At 39.7% G+C, this 19345-nt stretch overlaps 1 protein-coding gene across 1 annotated transcript in view; it reads right to left on the minus strand.

Moving 5' to 3' along the window:
* NSD2 (nuclear receptor binding SET domain protein 2) overlaps positions 1–19345 on the minus strand; it is a 504567-nt gene that overhangs the window by 283059 nt on the left and 202163 nt on the right. The window contains exon 9 of the mRNA XM_069203845.1: positions 1344–1428. Within this exon, the coding sequence (XP_069059946.1) occupies positions 1344–1428 (85 nt within the window). The remainder of the gene's footprint in view (positions 1–1343; positions 1429–19345) is intronic.

A 19345-nucleotide genomic window follows, 5' to 3' on the forward strand; every position in this document is an offset into this window, starting at 1 on the left:
CATTAGATGGGGCTTGTTAAGTTAGCATGAACAGGCCCTCATTTTAACTCGTGAAATGTGTTCTTACTTTGCATGATTTTCCTTTTTCGTTGCATGTTTCTGATTGCTTAGCTAGTGAAAGGAGTATTTTGTATTGGTAGGTCGGGGCAGGAAGACCTTCATGTTGCGAGTATGATCCACGAGAAGGAGAAATAATTGGGTATCAGATGACATATTCAGAATGTATGGATGTACTGGAACATTCCACATTGATTTAGTGTTCACACTGTTAGAGTTGCAACAGAATTCTCCAAGACTCTAAGAGGTGCTGACCTCTTAGATCACTTGTGCTTACGGTGAATAGTTTCATGCCAACGTTGGATTCTATATTTCTGAAAGACTTCTACTGAAGTGTTGCAATGCTGACACCTACCTTGCTTTGTCCAGAGAGGCTTAAATCAGGCACTATTAATCTAGAACCCTAGCTAGATGTTTCTTTTTTTGGCTGAAAATAAAGATATCTGAATTATTTTGTAGAATGGCAATTATTTCTTATTTTTTTGCATTGCTGCAACTGTGACCTCTACTAAGACGATTAAACTTGTTTCAGCGTTTCAGCTTATTGATTTTGATTTTATATCTGTATAAGCTGGTTTTGATATGCTCATATATTGGAGTGGTTAATTTGTAATAAATCGAATAATCTTCAATATCAATTCCTGGTCCTCTGTGTAGCCAAATGGGCTTCACAGACTTGTAAATGTGGATTTGATACTAAATCTTTTGTCCATCAACACACTGAAAAAGATCCACAAAAAGACCGACCACCTCTTCCATACGCGCTCCTGCAGTGGGAAAGCTAACACTCTACTGGAAACAGTACATAGCAACTGGATCAAAGAACTAACAATCCCCATTTCATTGCAGTTCCTCCAGAGGTGGAGCAGGCCACTTCAAACACATTTATAAAAAAAATGCACAAAGAAAGACAAGTTATTTTCGGTTAGGACAAGAGTACTTTGATTCAATGCTAGAGCCTCATCAGTATGAAGAAACCACATGTTGCCCTGGTAAACCTTGACATGTTACAAACTAGTGTTAGCACAAATCGTTCTCAGAAGCTACTGTATAAGAAAAATCCAGACAAACCATTAAAAAAAAAAAAAAAAAAAACATTTTCTGTTAGTGTATCGTTACACTACTAATCAACAGGTTAATGAGATGCTGCTTCAAGAATTACTTTTCAGTTATTTGTGGGCGATCCATTAGTGAGAAAGCCCAGATTCAGCAGAATATAAATGTTTTATGCTTGAGTATTACTAACCGACCCAAAATCTTTATATACAGAAAGAAAACAATGTTACCTGATTGCTTTTTTTTGGATGAGGTAGTTTCCGCAGTCTTTGATTTCTTTATTTTTGTTGCTTTGTCATTGATCTTTTGCCTTGGCTACAAAGAGAATAAAAAAAGAAAGAAAAACGAGAATCACTGGAAGCCCACTGAGTACTGTTGTAATTCTGATAGAAAAAAAAAGGTAACACTAAACGTGATACTTTTTTCCTAGGAGCATTTGCATTGCCCCACTTTCATCTGGTATATATGTCTAAAGAGTTTGGAAGCACTCCACCAAACCACAATTTTTGACTTTCAGGTGTGTCTTCGTTTGTAGACCTATTTATTACACAAGTGCATTCCGACCCTTGTAGTTACATTCCAAAACTCTCCTACTACACCACAACTGCATCCAGGCCTAAGCTACATAGTTCATATTATTAAACAGAAAGGCATTGTGTTTTATGAAATTTCTCATGGGGTAATACATTTCCTTACATTTTGCTCAAACGCAACTTCTTACTGCCACTACATTTACACATATAATCTGTTAAAATAACACTGACATTTTAATTCCTTACATCACAGTAGAGGTATTCCACTTTGATTTGGTTCCGAGAGGCGCAGCATTGCCAGTTTAAAAGTAGATTGTGTATTCCAAGAGAATGAAAAATGAAGACGCATTGGCAACGCCAATCGGTCTGGCCTTTCACAATAACTAGTTACCTCAAGTAATGACTAGATATTTTTTTCGAGTCAGTAAAAAACAGTGCAAAGTCTTTAACAATACTGCAGCCCTTCAAAACTTTACAAGATGTACCTCTTATGTCAGAAACATCTACTTCACAAGTCTGTGACAAACCTGCAATAACTCACTTTGTTACCAAATGTCCACCTTGAGTAAGATGCAACTGCTTGAAACGTCCTAAACAAAGTTGAGCTGTGTGGCATCAACATAAAAATGGGACTATCCACTTTTGCTGCTCTAACTGCGTTTGATTTCAGTAGGATAAGTATGTGTCAATGGTGGTACATGCTGATGAATTAATATTGAAACTTTTAATAAATGCCTTGTTACTGTTAAGATAACCAGGGGCCAGATTTACTAAGATTTTGTGCATGCTGTGTTATGTTATATAAAGGAAGGCAGCAGTAATGTGCCACATTTACAAATACGGCGTATTTCTGCTACCACCTAGCTATGGCACACTTTTGGCTGTCTAGTGCAACCTCAGGCACCTTTGTGCCATGCTGCAAGGGTGCCTGTGTTACCGGCAGAATTGTTTTTGCACAAAAACAGTACTTTGAAACAATTTCCTCATATGTGTGCTGCAGAATGTAGAACACAGAGAAAAAGGAAGTAACTAGAAGAAATAAACATATTTCTTCTTCTGCCTGAGCAGGGAGGTACGCCATTTTCACACAATTCAAGGTTTTCTGACCTTAGTGAGTCTGGGACTGTCAAAAACCTCTGGGTGGATGCATGGGAACATGTTGCATTACATTTCATTACTAAGTCACTCAAGGCCATGCAATCAGCCATTGCATGGCTATGTAAATCCAAGTTAAGGACTTGTGTGGACTTGCGCCATTCAAGGACAACCAAGTCCTTATTAAACCTAGGCCCTAGTTTATGCAGCAATCACTTGTTAAGTCTAGTGCCTTCTACCAGATTGGTGAAACATTTTTTTTCTAGTACCACTATATGTCCCAGTTGTAGGACAAAGCAAGATTAATGATATTTGGTGGTGGGGGAGGGAAGAGTATTGGACAATTTTTCACAACATTTTGAAAACCAGTTGGCCACTTTCTTCAGCCTTTGCCTGGAATGATTCGACATGGCGCGCTGGACAAAAAAAAACAAATGGGGGAAGGGCAGAGAAGATGTGCCCCAAAATGTCCCCCCTGCCCCAATGCAGTTTTCCACAGTGAGTTCAGATCCGACTACAACCTGAACTGCTGGACAGAATCAAGCCAAATGTGGCAACAAGCAAGATGTTGCTCCAGAAAGATCTTTTTTCTAATTTGGTGTAAATCTGTTCAGTAGTTTTGGAGTTATCACAGAAAAAAGATTTATGTACATCAAGAGAGGCGGATCCACCGCAGATCCACAAGCCAACAACAGCAATGCCATGACTGGCTGCCCGAAACCTGAGAGCAAGGTTGTGGGCACTATTTTGTGTATCAGCGCTCTGTCCCAGGTGCGCCATTGGACTGATGGAAGGGGTCTCTGAGGGACCCCTCATGGGCATGTGAGGATTCGCTGATCCAACGTGGGCTCTGAGTGCTCCCCGTGTGAATCCACTGATCCAGAACACAATCTAAAAAACATACACCCACTCACAGACTAAAACACAACCACACAGCCACTCCGACCCATAAAACAACTCAAACCCACTCACAAACCCACACAGCCACTCATACACCTAACTCAAAGACCCACACCAATGGGCTGGCTGCATGCAGACGGGTTGGCTGCAAGGACTGGCCGCAGGCCATGCCCTGCAGCCAACTCCCTGCTGCACACAGCCAAAGGTCTTCCTTGGCAGCGGGTGGATTAACGTATGGTAATTAAACATTACTTTACGTTAAAAAGAACCCTAGTTATTCATACTGGAAAAAAAAACTAAAGTTACAGGGACGTTATAATTAGGAAATAGAAGAAAGAAACCTTAGCAATTCTCCCAAAGGTTATAGGGGCGTTATAGTTGGATTCCGATTTGACACACAAAACAAAAGAAATGCAGCAGTTTCTTATCTCAAGCAACTATAACTCATGCCCTAAGGTAATTAGAATTCACGCCCTAGCCATGCACAGCTAATTACCCCACATATTACATTAGTCATGACATTGTCTAGGACATTGATAATATCACAGGAACAATTGCAATAAAATTATTGATGAGAAACCTGTGCATAGTGGGGGTGAGAGTTATACTTCGCTTGGAGCATGAGTTATAGTTTCTTGAGATAACTATAACTGCTGAATTTCTATGGTTTTGTGATTGTAAAATCTGAACCTAACTATAACGTCCTTATACCCTTTGGGTTTTTTTCTGTGAATATATATTTGTTACTGGGTGTCCCTCACAAGGCAAATGGATATTTTTTCATGAAGGTGCAGTTACACAAGTCCTTGCTAGATGTCCTCCACAAGTCAGCAGTAAAAGCATTGAAATATTTTCATGAAGCTGCAGTTCCACTTCTTGTTAAATAGACGTCCAGCTTAAGTCAGAAGCAAATGCCTTAAATGGCATGTACCACGCTGAGGTGTGACTTTGGAATATAAATTTTGTAAGTATGGTTTTGCTATTTTATTCATTTCTGCTGGTTTTCCATAAGAGTAATTGTTTTCCAAAAGCCGTTTCATAATTAGTTAAAATTACAGATTTCAATACATATCTTGAAGTTTATGATCATAACATTTATTATATTTTGTTGGGCTGTTTAGGTTTCAGTGAGTATAAGCTTTGTTCATTTTAAAACTAGCGTTTTCTGCAGATTGGTAGTGCTCATACAACATTCCAATGGGTGAAATGCAGTTCCACAAGTAGTTACTAGAGGGCTGTCTCAAGTCAAATACAAGTGGTCGAAATGTCAATCACAACCCTTTGAGTTGGGTATGGCGTCAACCGGGAAATCTTTTTTATACACAGTAACTACTTTAATGACTTTTGCTCTTTTTCAGTAGGCTAAATAAACCAAAGATGGTTTACAGTGGGGAATGAACACTATAATTTACAATATATGTCTTGAGAGTTATCAAAATAGTTGATGTAACTCTACGATGCGTAGGGACGATCAGTTATTGGGAAGTTGAAGTGCCTAACAATTTCTATTTTTTTTTTTTTTTTTTTAGGTCTGAATGGCAAAATGCAGTCAAAGTGGAGGCATCCAATGGCTGGAAGGCTGGTCTGCTAATCTATACCTTCTGCTGGGGTGTGAGGGAATATACCTTGAGTGACATTTTAACAGACTAATGCTAAAAGTGTTGATTGAGAGCCCCTACTTATGTATGCATTTCCTGAATTATATTGTTTGGAAAACATGAGGCTGCCAAGATCGTTAGGCCAGATATAAAAAGCACTTCATGCAGTACTATGGCAAGCACATCCAGAGTTCAATGGTTGTTTGGGGGTTTTTCCCCCCAAAGAGACTAAGAGCCTGTTACGATTAACTTTGCATCTAGACAGAAGTTACAGAAAGGCTAGTTATAAAGAGGTAATCTTAAATGACTGTGGCATTGCTGGTTACTATACATGAATCTGTATGTTAAGGGTAGGTGTCACAGTGTGCAGAATATAAGTGCAAGATGGAAACTCTTTTGTGCCCTCTGCAAGATATGTGGAAACAATCAAACATGGTAAAATTCAAAGTTGTCAAAGAATAGGATGACAGGCGTCTCAACAAACGGAGGCAAGTGCAATGTCCAGACCACAGCTATTTCTATAGCTAGTCTGAACTCTCCTGCCATGGAAGAGTAGGCCTCTGCAACGGATATGCTTTTCTATTTACTGTATTTTAGTGAGACACTGAGCCGTATATGCAGACATCAAAAAGTTCCGGATAATTGTGTTACTTACAAAATTAATGTGTGTTCGCAATTATTAGGAAAGTCTGTTAAATGTCTTATGAAGAGGGCAGGCAGGAAGTCCACTAGATCCATATAAATTGAATACTGCATTACAATTGTGTAAATGAAAATAATGCTCAACGTGAATGTTCAGTGCCAACTACCAAAGTCATGAGTTAATCTACTCAACTTTTCATGTGGTTCCTGTCTGAACCTAACCCTTTAGCAGACCAATGAACTGACAATGTGAACAATACAACTTGCCATAAAGGAATAGAAAGAAGCCCTAAACGTCCCCCCGGAGTCCCAAAGAGCATAGAAGGAATAAACACCTTTTAGCCTGAAATTCTTTGCAAGGATTGAATTTTATTTTAGCCCCAGACAGCAATAAGCGTGCACGTGTTGTGGGCCCTAGTGCTGTAACATCAATATCATATCTTAAATATAGTCACTTTTTTTTTTGTAATTATAACTGCAAACTTAAGACCGTCTTGCAGCACCACAAACCTCAAACAATCATAAATGCGTACTATCTGACTATCAAAGAAGTCAAGTAACTCATGTAAGGGCACTTTATTGCACATGGTTCTGCTACCATCACAAATAACACTAGTTCAGCGAGGGTTTATCTTTAAGCTCCACAGGGTTCATTCTACTGATAGGGATGTACATGCACTGCCCACAGGATCTTCCGTTTTAGACCTAATTTGTTGATGGGTGGGTAAGCTCACACCTGGAACAACAAATATACCACACGCCATTTTTTTTTTTTTGTCATTCACACAGGTTTAGTCTCAGACTATATTAACATTAAAAAGGACAATGTGTTTTCAGGCTAAGCAAGCTGTTAATCAGTATGGGAAACAACTGAAAGGGCACTAGTTGCCTTATTTTAGTTGAGAACTGGATCTATGTCTCGAATAAATTTTATTTTTTCATTTAACACACCCTACTGACATAGTAATATGTACACAGCGCAGCATCTCTCATCCAGGGCAGAATAAATATGATCACATCAACCCACCCTGAGGAACTCCATTGGCTCCCTCAGCTAACTTGCACCATATTCAAAACCAGATGCATCATTTACAAAGCCATTATGACCAGCATCCACCCCTCTAAGGGAGCAAGACCAAGAAAGCAGGCCTTTTCCATCTATGCACCAAGGATCTGGAACATCATCGCTATGTCCATTAAGACTGCCTAAGTGCTGCTTCAATTTAGGAAACAGTTTAAGACACCTCACTAAATAAAACTACATCACAATGCATTAAGTCTACTAACCGACTACCCTCCCTAACTCGTTGACATTATGCTAGACATCACACCTAAGAATCCTGTGACACCTCTTGAGAATTTCCACAACACTACCAGTTGTCAGCATCCCATGGAAAGGAAAATGTTCCCCCTGCAGAGTGCACATAGAGGTGGGTGACAGCAAAGTTTTGTCAATATATACAAGCAATTAACTTCTCTACAGCCAATGAGAGGAAAAACACGGACCAGGAAAGGATCCTTAAAATAACCAACCATTCAGTACAATTTCCATCCGTTTCCATTCCAGTAACTACTGTGCAGATCTGAGAGACCAGGATGGCCTGGATCATTTGGTATTCAAGGCTAGCACAACGTTTATATTTTTTCAGGATTTTCTAGTCACAAATACTTTAACTTTCCATGCACAAACACCAACACCTCCTTTAGAAAACACAGTTTATGTTAAAGACCTTGGTCACTCATAAAAATCGAAGCACAAGTGTAGCTCTTCAGCACCCCGAGAAACCGCACAATTGTTAAGCGATGTAAATAACCTGATGCAGTCTTAGGAATAGCAAGCACTGTGCTTTTAAACTAATTGATAATAAAGGGATGGGTTGAGTACAAGTAAACACAAAAATTAGAGAATTACATGGTGGTAAAATCGGAACTTTGAAGGTCAGAGTTCCATCACTGTTGGGGACACTGTCCCTGATTTTTCTGTGACATCCCTGATTTTCCTGATATGGATAACTGCATAACAAAAAAACGAATTGTTCGTTATACATGAACTGGGCAATGAAAACACTAGCAGGAGCGTATAGTATTCAATTGTGTTCCATCAAAAATAAAACTTCATATACTAGACAATTCTACGTACAATTTGATAAATTGTTGTTGCTCCATTCACACGGTCCAATTACTGTGACATGCCAATATCTCAAGTGAAGTTCCAAGTTCTAAATTCTGCATTCTTACAAAGATTTTTATGTCATTGTTCATCCGCTATAAGCAACTTGGATCAGGAATAAAAGGCAATATATCTATACATCTCTATATCTATATCAATACAGGGAGTGCAGAATTATTAGGCAAATGAGTATTTTGACCACATCATCCTCTTTATGCATGTTGTCTTACTCCAAGCTGTATAGGCTCGAAAGCCTACTACCAATTAAGCATATTAGGTGATGTGCATCTCTGTGATGAGAAAAGGGGTGTGGTCTAATGACATCAACACCCTATATCAGGTGTGCATAATTATTAGGCAACTTCCTTTCCTTTGGCAAAATGGGTCAAAAGAAGGACTTGACAGGCTCAGAAAAGTCAAAAATAGTGAGATATCTTGCAGAGGGATGCAGCACTCTTAAAATTGCAAAGCTTCTGAAGCGTGATCATCGAACAATCAAGCGTTTCATTCAAAATAGTCAACAGGGTCGCAAGAAGCGTGTGGAAAAACCAAGGCGCAAAATAACTGCCCATGAACTGAGAAAAGTCAAGCGTGCAGCTGCCACAATGCCACTTGCCACCAGTTTGGCCATATTTCAGAGCTGCAACATCACTGGAGTGCCCAAAAGCACAAGGTGTGCAATACTCAGAGACATGGCCAAGGTAAGAAAGGCTGAAAGACGACCACCACTGAACAAGACACACAAGCTGAAACGTCAAGACTGGGCCAAGAAATATCTCAAGACTGATTTTTCTAAGGTTTTATGGACTGATGAAATGAGAGTGAGTCTTGATGGGCCAGATGGATGGGCCCGTGGCTGGATTGGTAAAGGGCAGAGAGCTCCAGTCCGACTCAGACGCCAGCAAGGTGGAGGTGGAGTACTGGTTTGGGCTGGTATCATCAAAGATGAGCTTGTGGGGCCTTTTCGGGTTGAGGATGGAGTCAAGCTCAACTCCCAGTCCTACTGCCAGTTCCTGGAAGACACCTTCTTCAAGCAGTGGTACAGGAAGAAGTCTGCATCCTTCAAGAAAAACATGATTTTCATGCAGGACAATGCTCCATCACACGCGTCCAAGTACTCCACAGCGTGGCTGGCAAGAAAGGGTATAAAAGAAGGAAATCTAATGACATGGCCTCCTTGTTCACCTGATCTGAACCCCATTGAGAACCTGTGGTCCATCATCAAATGTGAGATTTACAAGGAGGGAAAACAGTACACCTCTCTGAACAGTGTCTGGGAGGCTGTGGTTGCTGCTGCACGCAATGTTGATGGTGAACATATCAAAACACTGACAGAATCCATGGATGGCAGGCTTTTGAGTGTCCTTGCAAAGAAATGTGGCTATATTGGTCACTGATTTGTTTTTGTTTTGTTTTTGAATGTCAGAAATGTATATTTGTGAATGTTGAGATGTTATATTGGTTTCACTGGTAATAATAAATAATTGAAATCGGTATATATTTTTTGTTTGTTAAGTTGCCTAATAATTATGCACAGTAATAGTCACCTGCACACACAGATATCCCCCTAACATAGCTAAAACTAAAAACAAACTAAAAACTACTTCCAAAAATATTCAGCTTTGATATTAATGAGTTTTTTGGGTTCATTGAGAACATGGTTGTTGTTCAATAATAAAATTAATCCTCAAAAATACAACTTGCCTAATAATTCTGCACTCCCTGTATTTATATATCACTTTCCCCAGAGTACATCTGCTTGTGGCATGTTCTGCTGCAGATTCACATGCTGTGCATTAGTCCACCATCTAGTGTTGGGCTCAAAGTGTTACAAGTTGTTTTTCTTCGAAGAAGTGTTTGAGTCACGGGATCGAGTGGTGACTTCTCTTCGGTTCCATTGCGCATGGGCATTGACTCCATTGTTAGATTGTTTTCCCACAGAGGGTAAAGGAAGGTGTGATAGAGTATATAGGTATAAAGTAAGAGATGTCCATGCAAATGTAAATGTATATACATATGTACAAATGTTTGTAACTTAAACGACTACAGGCTTCCGGGGAGGAGGGAGTGTGCATGTGAATCTGAACGAACAGGTGTACACTGGGTAAGTGACATTTTCCGTTCAATGGCATGTGTAGCTGCAGATACACATGTTGTGCATAGACTACAAAGCAGTTTGTCCTCCTATAAATTAGCGGTGGTCAGCCTGTAGGAGCTGAAGTTGTTTGAAATAATGTTCTTAGAACAGCTTGACCTACTGTGGCTTGTTGTTGTGATAATACGTTTACACAGTAGTGTTTAGTGAATGTATGTGGTGTTGACCATGTGGCTGCTTTACATATTTCAGCCATTGGTATAGTCCCTAAAAAAGCCATTGTTGCACACCTTTTTACCTTGTAGAATGTGCTTTGGGAGTAACTAAAAGTTGTCTTTTTGCTTTAATATAGCAGGTTTGGATGCACCTTACAATCCATCGTGCTAAACCTTGTTTTGATATAGGATTGCCTGTATGAGGTTTTTGGAAAGCTACAAATAGTTGTTTAGTCTTTCTAAACGGTTTGGTTCTGTCTATATAGTACATTAAAGCTCTTTTGATGTCTAATATATGTAGAGCTCTTTCTGCCACAGAATCTGGCTCTGTGAAGAAGACTGCCAGTTCCGCTATTTGAGTTATATGAAAAGGTGATACAACTTTTGGTAGAAATTTTGGGTTTGTTCTTAGTACAACCTTATGTTTGTGTACTTATGTTTGTGTTTTTCAAGAGTAAAGGCTTGGATTTCACTTACTCTTAAAGAAGTAATTGCCACTAGGAAGGCAACTTTCCATGATAGAATCTGAATTTGGCACAAGTGCATATGCTCAAATGGAGGTCCCATAAGTCTTGTAAGCACTATATTTAGATTCCAAGAAGGCACTGGTGGTGTTCTGGGTGGAATGATGCATTTTAAACCTTCCATGAAAGCTTTAATGACAGGAACACTAAATAAAGAACTATGTTGTTTATTTTGTAAATATGCTCAAATTGCAGTAAGATGACTTTTTATTGAAGAGAATGCTAAGTTTGATTTTTGTAAATGAAATAAATAACTACAATATCTTGTATTGATGCTGTAAGAGGGTCTATATTTTTAGATTCACAGTACTATACAAATCTTTTCCATTTGTTTGCATAGCACTGTCTAGTAGAGGGGTTTCTTGCTTGCTTAATAACTTCCATACATTCTGATGGGAGTTGTAAATATCCAAACTATGACCTCAGGAGCCAAATTGCTAGATTGAGTGTCTTGGGATTTGGATGCCTGATTTGGCCTCTGTTTTGTGTCAACAGATCTGGTCTGGATGGGAGTTTGGAGTGTGGTGCTACCGACAGATCTAATAGTGTTAATTAATCAATAATAACGGTTGACGTGCCCATGTTGGTGCTATGAGTATCATGTTAAGTGAAGTTTGACGCAACTTGTTGGCTAGAAATGGAAGGAGTGGGAGAGGGGGAAAAGCATATTTAAATATCCCTGACCAATTGATCCATAGAGCACTCCCCTTGGATAAGGGATGTGGGTGTCTGGATGCAAAGTTTTGGCATTGTGTTTTCGCTTGTTGCAAACAGGTCTATGTTTGGCGTTCCCCACTTTTGAAAGTATTTTTCAAGTACTGGAGGATGAAGCTCCCATTCGTGAGTTTGTTGGTGATTTCTGCTGAGGATATCTGCCAACTGATTGTCTATCCCTGGAATGTATTGTGCCAATTGATGAATTTGGTTGTGGATTGCACATTTCCAAATTTTCTGGCCTAGAAGGGACAGTTGGGATGAATGTGTCCCTCCCCGTTTGTTGAGATAATTCATGGTTGTCATGTTGTCTGTTCTGATACGAACATTCTTCTTGTGAGAAGAGGTTGAAAAGCTATGAGTGCTAGAAAGATAGCTAATAACTCAAAGTTGTGTATGTGTAGCTGTTTGTGTTTGACATCCCAATGCCCTTGAATGTTGTGATTGTTTAGGTGAGCTCCCCAACCAATCATTTGTGCATCTATTGTAATTATGGTCTGAGGCACAGGGTCTTGAAATGGCCGCCCTTTACTTAGATTTGTGGAATTCCACCACTGAAGGGACATGTATGTTTGGTGGTCTATCAACACTAGATCTTGAAGTTGACCGTGCACCTGTGACCATTGTTGTGCAAGGCACTGTTGTAAGGGCTGCATGTTTAGTCTTGCGTGTGGAACAATTGCAATACATGATGCCATCATTCCTAAATTTTCATGACAAATCTGACAGTTTATTGTTGATTTGTTTGTGTTTGTGTGATTATATTTTGGAAAGTTTGTATCCTTTGTGGTTTTGGATATTGCTGAGTATTTAGTATTGCACCCAAATACTGTTGTATTTGTGCTGGTTGAAGGTGTGATTTTTGGTAGTTTATTGAGTAAGTGTGTGTAAGGTTGGTATTACATAATGCGTATGATTTTGGCATTGTGTATGACTGCTTGATTTTATTAGCCAATCGTCTAGATATGGAAAGACCTGTATATGTTGTCTTCTTAGGTAGGCTGCCATACTGCTAAGCACTTTGTGAATACCCTTGGCGCTGTTGTTATTCCAAAGGGTAACACTTCGAATTGATAGTGTTTTCCCTGAATGACAAACCTGAGATATTTTGTGTGTTCAGGATGGATGGGTATGTGAAAATACGCATCTTTGAGGTCTTTGAGGTCTAAGGCTGTCATGAAATCTTGTTTTTGTAGTAGTGGGATGACATCCTGTAAAGTTACCATGTGAAAATGTTCTGACCGGATGTAAAGATTGAGGGGCATGAGGTCTAATATTGGCCTGAGGGTGCCATCTTTTTTGGGAGTTAGAAAATATAGTGAATAAACTCCAATTACTATTTGAGACTGGAACCAATTATATTGCTTGTTTGAGTAGTAGAGATTGGACCTCTTCTTCCACCAAGGTTACGCAAACTATCCACTGAACACACAATTCTGTGGATAGTTTGTGTAACCTTGGTGGAATATTTGGAGGAGTGCGTATCAATTCTAGGCAACAGCCATTGCGGATAATTGACAGCACCCAGTTGTCTGTGGTAATATTTTGCCAATTTGTATGGGACGGTTGTAGTCTTCCCCCCACAGGAGAGGTGGAGTGGAAGGAAATGAGGGAAGTCACTGTTTTGGGTGCTGTTGAGGCTGCTTAGAGGCCTGAAATGTCCTTCTATTTTTGGGGTATTGTCCTCTATATGTGCCCCTAAAATAACCATGTTGGTATTGCCGTTGGTAGGTTGGCTTTGTTTGCGAGGTAGATGCCTCGGAGGGCTGTGTTCTGAAACCACCTCGAAACTGAGGTTTACGAAATGACCCCCTATATGGTGCAGAGTAGAGTGCACCGATTGCCTTTGCTGTGTCAATCTTTTTGCAATTTTTCAATGGCTGTGTTTACTTCTGGCCCAAAAATATGTTTTTTGTCGAACGGCATGTTTAACACAGCTTGCTGTATTTCTGGCTTGAATCCAGAAGATCGGAGCCATGCATGTCTGCGTACAGTGACTGCAGCGTTGACACTCCTAGCAGCAGTATCTGCTGCATCTAGGGAAGATCTTATCTAGTTGTTTGTAATGGCTTGCCCTTCCTCCACTACCTGTTTTTGCCTTTTCTGGTGTTCTTTGGGAGATGCTGTGTTATGTCCTGCATCTCGTCCCAATGGGCTCTGTCATAGCGAGCTAATAGTGCTTGCAAGTTGGCTATCCTCCACTGATTTGCTGCCTGGGACGCAACCCTTTGCCCTGCATCACATTTCCTGCTTTCATTATCAGGAGGGGGTGCATATCCTGATGACTGACTACTTGCCCTCTTCCTGGCAGCGCTAAGTACAACAGAAGCAGGAGATACCTGCTAGGTGATATAATCAGGGTCAGAGGGTGCAGGTTTATACTTCTTCTCTATCCTAGGTGTTATGATGCGTGCCTTTACCGGTTCATTAAAGATCTGATCTGCATGTTTTACAATGCCTGGGAGCATCGGGAGGAATTGGTACCTAGAATGTGTTGAGGATAGAGTGTTAAATAAAAAATCCTCTTCTAGTGGCTCTGTATGTATGGCAACACCATGATATGCTGCAGCCCTAGCTATGACTTGATTATAGACAGTACTATCCTCAGGTGGTGATGGTTTAGAGGGATAGCTGTCTGGATCCTTACTTGGAATGGGATCAGGGTCATAAAGATCCCATGGATCAACATTGTCCTGTTGTGAATCGTATGAATGAGTGGGTGACTGCATTGGTGTAGGGCTGGTAGGAAAAGAGGTAGGTAGGTGGGAGAATGAGGGGGAGAGTGAGGAGGAGAAGACTGAGGAGGTGGTTTCTCCTGCTTTGGCATTTTACCTGGAGGCTGCATAGTATCCAATTCCTCCTGGAAAGCTAGCTGTAAGAATTCTTCCTGTTTCCTTATGGATGTGGATCCTAGATTGCCTTTCATCCATAATATCTAAAATTGGTTCTACCTCTAACTCCTCCTTCAGAGGTTTTGTGGCTTTCTTTAAGTCTCTTTGAAAGTCCATGCTCCTCTGTGTATGTTGGCCTTTTCGGCTCCAAAGCAAACTATTTCAGGATCGAAAAAGATGAAGAGGACGAAGGTTTCGGCTCCGAAACTGGCTTTCTGATTTTCGACTCTGAAAATTGGTGTTTACTGGAGTCGGAAACTGAGCTTTTTGTTGTCTCCGATGTTTTCTGAGGAGTGGCCTTTTTCGGTGCCGAACTGGGAGGTCGGTCACCGACAGTCTTTTTTCGGGCCGAGCCATGGCCTTCTGATAGTGGCGTACCCAAGGCTTTGTGTTTTTTCTTTTTTGAGGGTGCAGGGGCAGACGTACTCACATGTTGTCCTGCTGTGACTGGTCTGTCTTTGTCCGATTCCTGCTCTGACTCAGAATCTCGAACTCAGACTGCAGTCTGCATCAAATCTTCCTCTTCTATGACAAGATGTTCCCCGCTCTTCTACGCCATTTTGAGCCTTCTTGCTCTTCGGTCTCTAAGAGTCTTTTTCGATCAGCAGGATCGACAGGCCTCACAGTTTTCTTCCTGATGGTCTGGGGAAAGGCAGAGGTTGTAAACCAAATGCTGGTCTGTGTACGGGTACGGGTACTTCGCGTGGCACCGAGGACAGAATCGGAATGGAGTCCAATCCATGAGGCTTCCACGTGGTCAGCCCGAATAGGCCCAAGTTGGGGGCTTGTGCCCTGAAGGGCGAACAAAGTTGTTTTCCTGACGGTAGTGCTGTGTCGATGGAGGAATATGAACCCGATCGAAACCATAACGATGAAGAGAGAGTTTTAACAAGTTTTCCGAATCGAAATCTTGGAGCGAGAGGAAACACGTCCGAACCAGATGGCGGAAAGAATACAATCTAACAATGGAGTCGATGCCGATGCGCAATGGAACCGAAGCGGAGGAGTCACTCGATCCCGTGACTCGAAAACACTTCTCCGAAGAAAAACAACTTGTAACACTCCGAGCACAACACTAGATGGTGGACTAATGCACAGCATGTTTATCTGCAGCTACACATGCCATCAACTGAATATATATATATATATATATATATATATATATATATATATATATATATATATATATATATATACATACATATACATATATATATATATATATATATATACACACACACACACACACACGATTTTCTTAACATTTTCAAAGGAAAAGCATTCTGTTTCACAAATATTTATAGGATGCAGGCCAGACTTTTGTGCTACGGTTAAACTTTCGGTTCATCTTCTGATGACCAATTGCGGCGGCCTGTGTTGCAAGGTGTTCTTTGGGTTTTCTGCACCTAACCATACGAAATATTAGAAAGGGTGGTATGTATGCTGTTTGCTTCAACTGTGCAACTGGTTGTTGTGCAAAGCGATTCTTTGCTACCGGTTACATTTAGACTCTTTGTAAGTCTTAATTGCTATAATGTTCCTTCCTGTGAATGAGTAGCAATAATGTACAATTAAACCAAATGACATTCACAACAACTTGCATTACAAGCATCACCCTTTTTTTAAATTTAGCATTAGCCATGTGATGCAGTCACAAATTAAAAGGTATATTTGAGAAATAACCATGTAGTGGCTTAAAGCCACAAGTTTGTGCCCAAGAATATCTAATAACATTAAACATGGTGTCAGTGTGCAGATGTATATTTTGCAGTCAGATTGGGATGGAGTAAACACTTTACTTAAATACATAGTTCAGATAAGCCTAATGTGGAAGGAGTTTGGGGTAGAGGTAGGGAGGTGTCTTTATGACTTAAGAGAATAGTTGGGCCAGAGTTAAGCCTCAATGGTAGTCTCTGAGAACAAAACAAAATGTAATTTATTTATTTTACAATACTTTATTGCGATCAAAGGGAAAATAAATCCATGGTCTGGTTTCACCCAATTAAAAACTGGAGGAAATTAGGTGCAGCTGGCCATTTAAATAGTATCAAAGAGAAAAATGTTTCATATGAAGTTGCTGCAAAAGCAGTATAATTTGCCAAAATCTTGAATAAAAAAAATAAAAAAGGCTGTAGACCTGTATTTAGCATTTAAACCCATCCAAACTCACATATCATATAATTTCGGACCAGATTAGTTGATGGTTCCAACTCTATTCTTACCATATTTTGAGCATGTGTTTAACACAGTGATGAAGTGTTGCTCAATATTGTTGTACGATAAAATAAACTTATGTTTAAACAATGTATGTTTTCATCTCACCCCTGATCCTGTGACAATGCTCAAAGAATTTAGCACAGGACTGAACAAACTGGGGAAAACGGAGCTATAAATCCACATTCCCATCACCAAGCATAATTCACATGGAGTCTGAGCAGAATAAGTCACCTGAAAAGTGAGGATTTAAGATTAATGAAGAGCACGACTGTCCAAGTAAGCCTTGGGAGATTCTTTGTTGAATGTCCAAAAACCTACATCTCAATTAAGGACAGCAGGCACAAGTAACCTACATTCAGGTCAGTAGAAAGTTGGTTTCTGGAGCTTGACTGTCTGTAGGCAGGTGAAACTTGTCAAACCATCAAAAGCTAATGAATGAACAGAATACATATAGCTCAGTTGGTTCCCTCTTCCAAGCAAAAGTAGCTCTACTCTTCAAACTAAGATTGCGTTATATGCAAAGAGAAGGAAAAGTTACTTATCTGTGATTCTAGTTCATAGAAATCACCACTGAAATGAAAAAATGTGAATAGTCCAGACCACAACAACCCAGAGCACCTTTAATCAAATATATTAAATATTAATGTTTTGCAAAAAGCCCTATTTGAAAAACAAACCACAATGTTTACAGCCAAGCTGTGGTGGGATAGTTTCAATTCCCTTAAAAAAAAAAATGGAGGAGAACTGTATTTAAAACATGTTTTACAAACGTGAAAAGAAAAGCTTTTTGAAGGGAAAGAAGACTTGCTACATAGTAGATAGTCTTACAAAGCTGTGTAGTAAATGGTCCTGCCGTGTGGATGAAGCACACCTCACCAATATCTCATCATGTTCTGGCAATGTTAGTGGCTTCAGTTCTTTTGTACGGAGGTACAGAATCCTATAAAGTGGGCAATCATCCTCTTCATCCACCAAGTAGAAGGGAGGGCTGTTAATGATTGATAAAGATCCCCCTGGAGATCTAAGATTACAGTAAGTAACACTGTCCTATTCAGGGGAATACACAATAGGCATAAGCACAGTAGAGATTAGCAAACCCAAAAGAGGAAACAATGCTTTACTCCAAAAACATTTATTGGAAAAGCCTGACATACGTAAGTGCCCTAGTGTCTCTCAAATTAATACCTTGTGAACATGTGGACCGTTTTCCATGTAACTGCTCTGCAAATCTGATATGGGAATTCTTCTTAATAAAACAATAGTTGCAGATTTACCTTTAAAAGAGTGAGCTTTAGGTCTCTCGCACAAAGGTTTTTTTTTTCTTTTTGATAAAGTAGCATACAAGACAATACGTCTCAAGATGGACTGATTTGAAGTGGAAAAACTAGCACAAACCAGTCCAGAAGGCTTAGTAATTCATCATCAAAAATCTTTATTCGGATATAAAAATATCCACAAGTGAAAACATACAAATAAGTAACCAAAACCATACACAGATTCAAAACAGTAAATTTCAAGCATATTGATCAGAGTAAACAGTAAAAAATCCTTCTTTCTCTGCTTCATACGTTGAAACAGTGTAAAAGCTGTTTTCTACTTTAAATAGCTTTAGAAATGTAAACGGATACACACCACACTCCCACATTGCCAAGAGTTTCAACAGAATTAAATACATCTTTATAATAAAAAAAGTTTTTTCCAGTAAAAACATTGGTCACGATAGGTGTTTCCTCAAATCCATATAAGAATTGCAAAAAAAAAAAAAAAGAAGAACAAAGGGCATTGTGGACTATGTTAACTTGCCGCTTCATAGGCAACTGGGTAACTTTTGGGAATGGAGGCTCATTTTAGGGAAAGCAATCAAAGCGCAAATATGCCCATTCATAGGAGATAAACCCTCTACTGAATATTTAATGCTAAAGCAAGATAACTCTGTACATTAGGTTGCACAGAGTCAGAGACATGTTGCCACTGAAAACTTAAGATGCAGTCTGTCCTCCCTTAATGACATCTTCTCCCCCACCCCCGAATCATTAGTAGTAATCTTTATCGATCAAATAAATAAGTCATAAAAGAATTACATATCACACAAAATATAAAGGCATAAAAAATGGACCACAGAGCAGCATACCTCAATCATTTAACTGGAGGAGAAAGAGCAGGGCAGCCCTGCAATTAGTAAAGCTATATTTTCGTAAAAGCAGTACCAGGAACAATTTATTTAGAAGCGCATAGTGCTTGCAAAAGAACACAAAATGTAGCAGCGTTTGTGGGGCGTGCTGGAGGAGAACTGTCTGAGGAAAAGACAACACCCAATGAAGGGACTCCAATCTGAAGCGGGTTAAAAGCAATCGCTCATACGCATTATGTACAAACAATAAATAAGGGGCTGGGCACATTTGTACCATACAATAATCTTTAAAAGTTGCCTTACCCACTTCATTTAATTCTCGAGCCGCCCACTTTCTCAAGGAAGCGGTCACATACCCACATTTTGTTTTTTGATATCAAATGCCGATTTTCAAACAAATGTGGGCAACCCACTTCAGTCAGAGTTCCTTTGATATATTTTAACCATGGGATTGAACAAGCGAGATCTCTAACAAGGCAATACTGAATAATCAGCTGGTTGAGGACG

Source organism: Pleurodeles waltl, chromosome 1_2 (genome assembly GCF_031143425.1).
Source record: "Pleurodeles waltl isolate 20211129_DDA chromosome 1_2, aPleWal1.hap1.20221129, whole genome shotgun sequence".
NCBI classification, from domain to species: Eukaryota; Metazoa; Chordata; class Amphibia; order Caudata; family Salamandridae; genus Pleurodeles; species Pleurodeles waltl.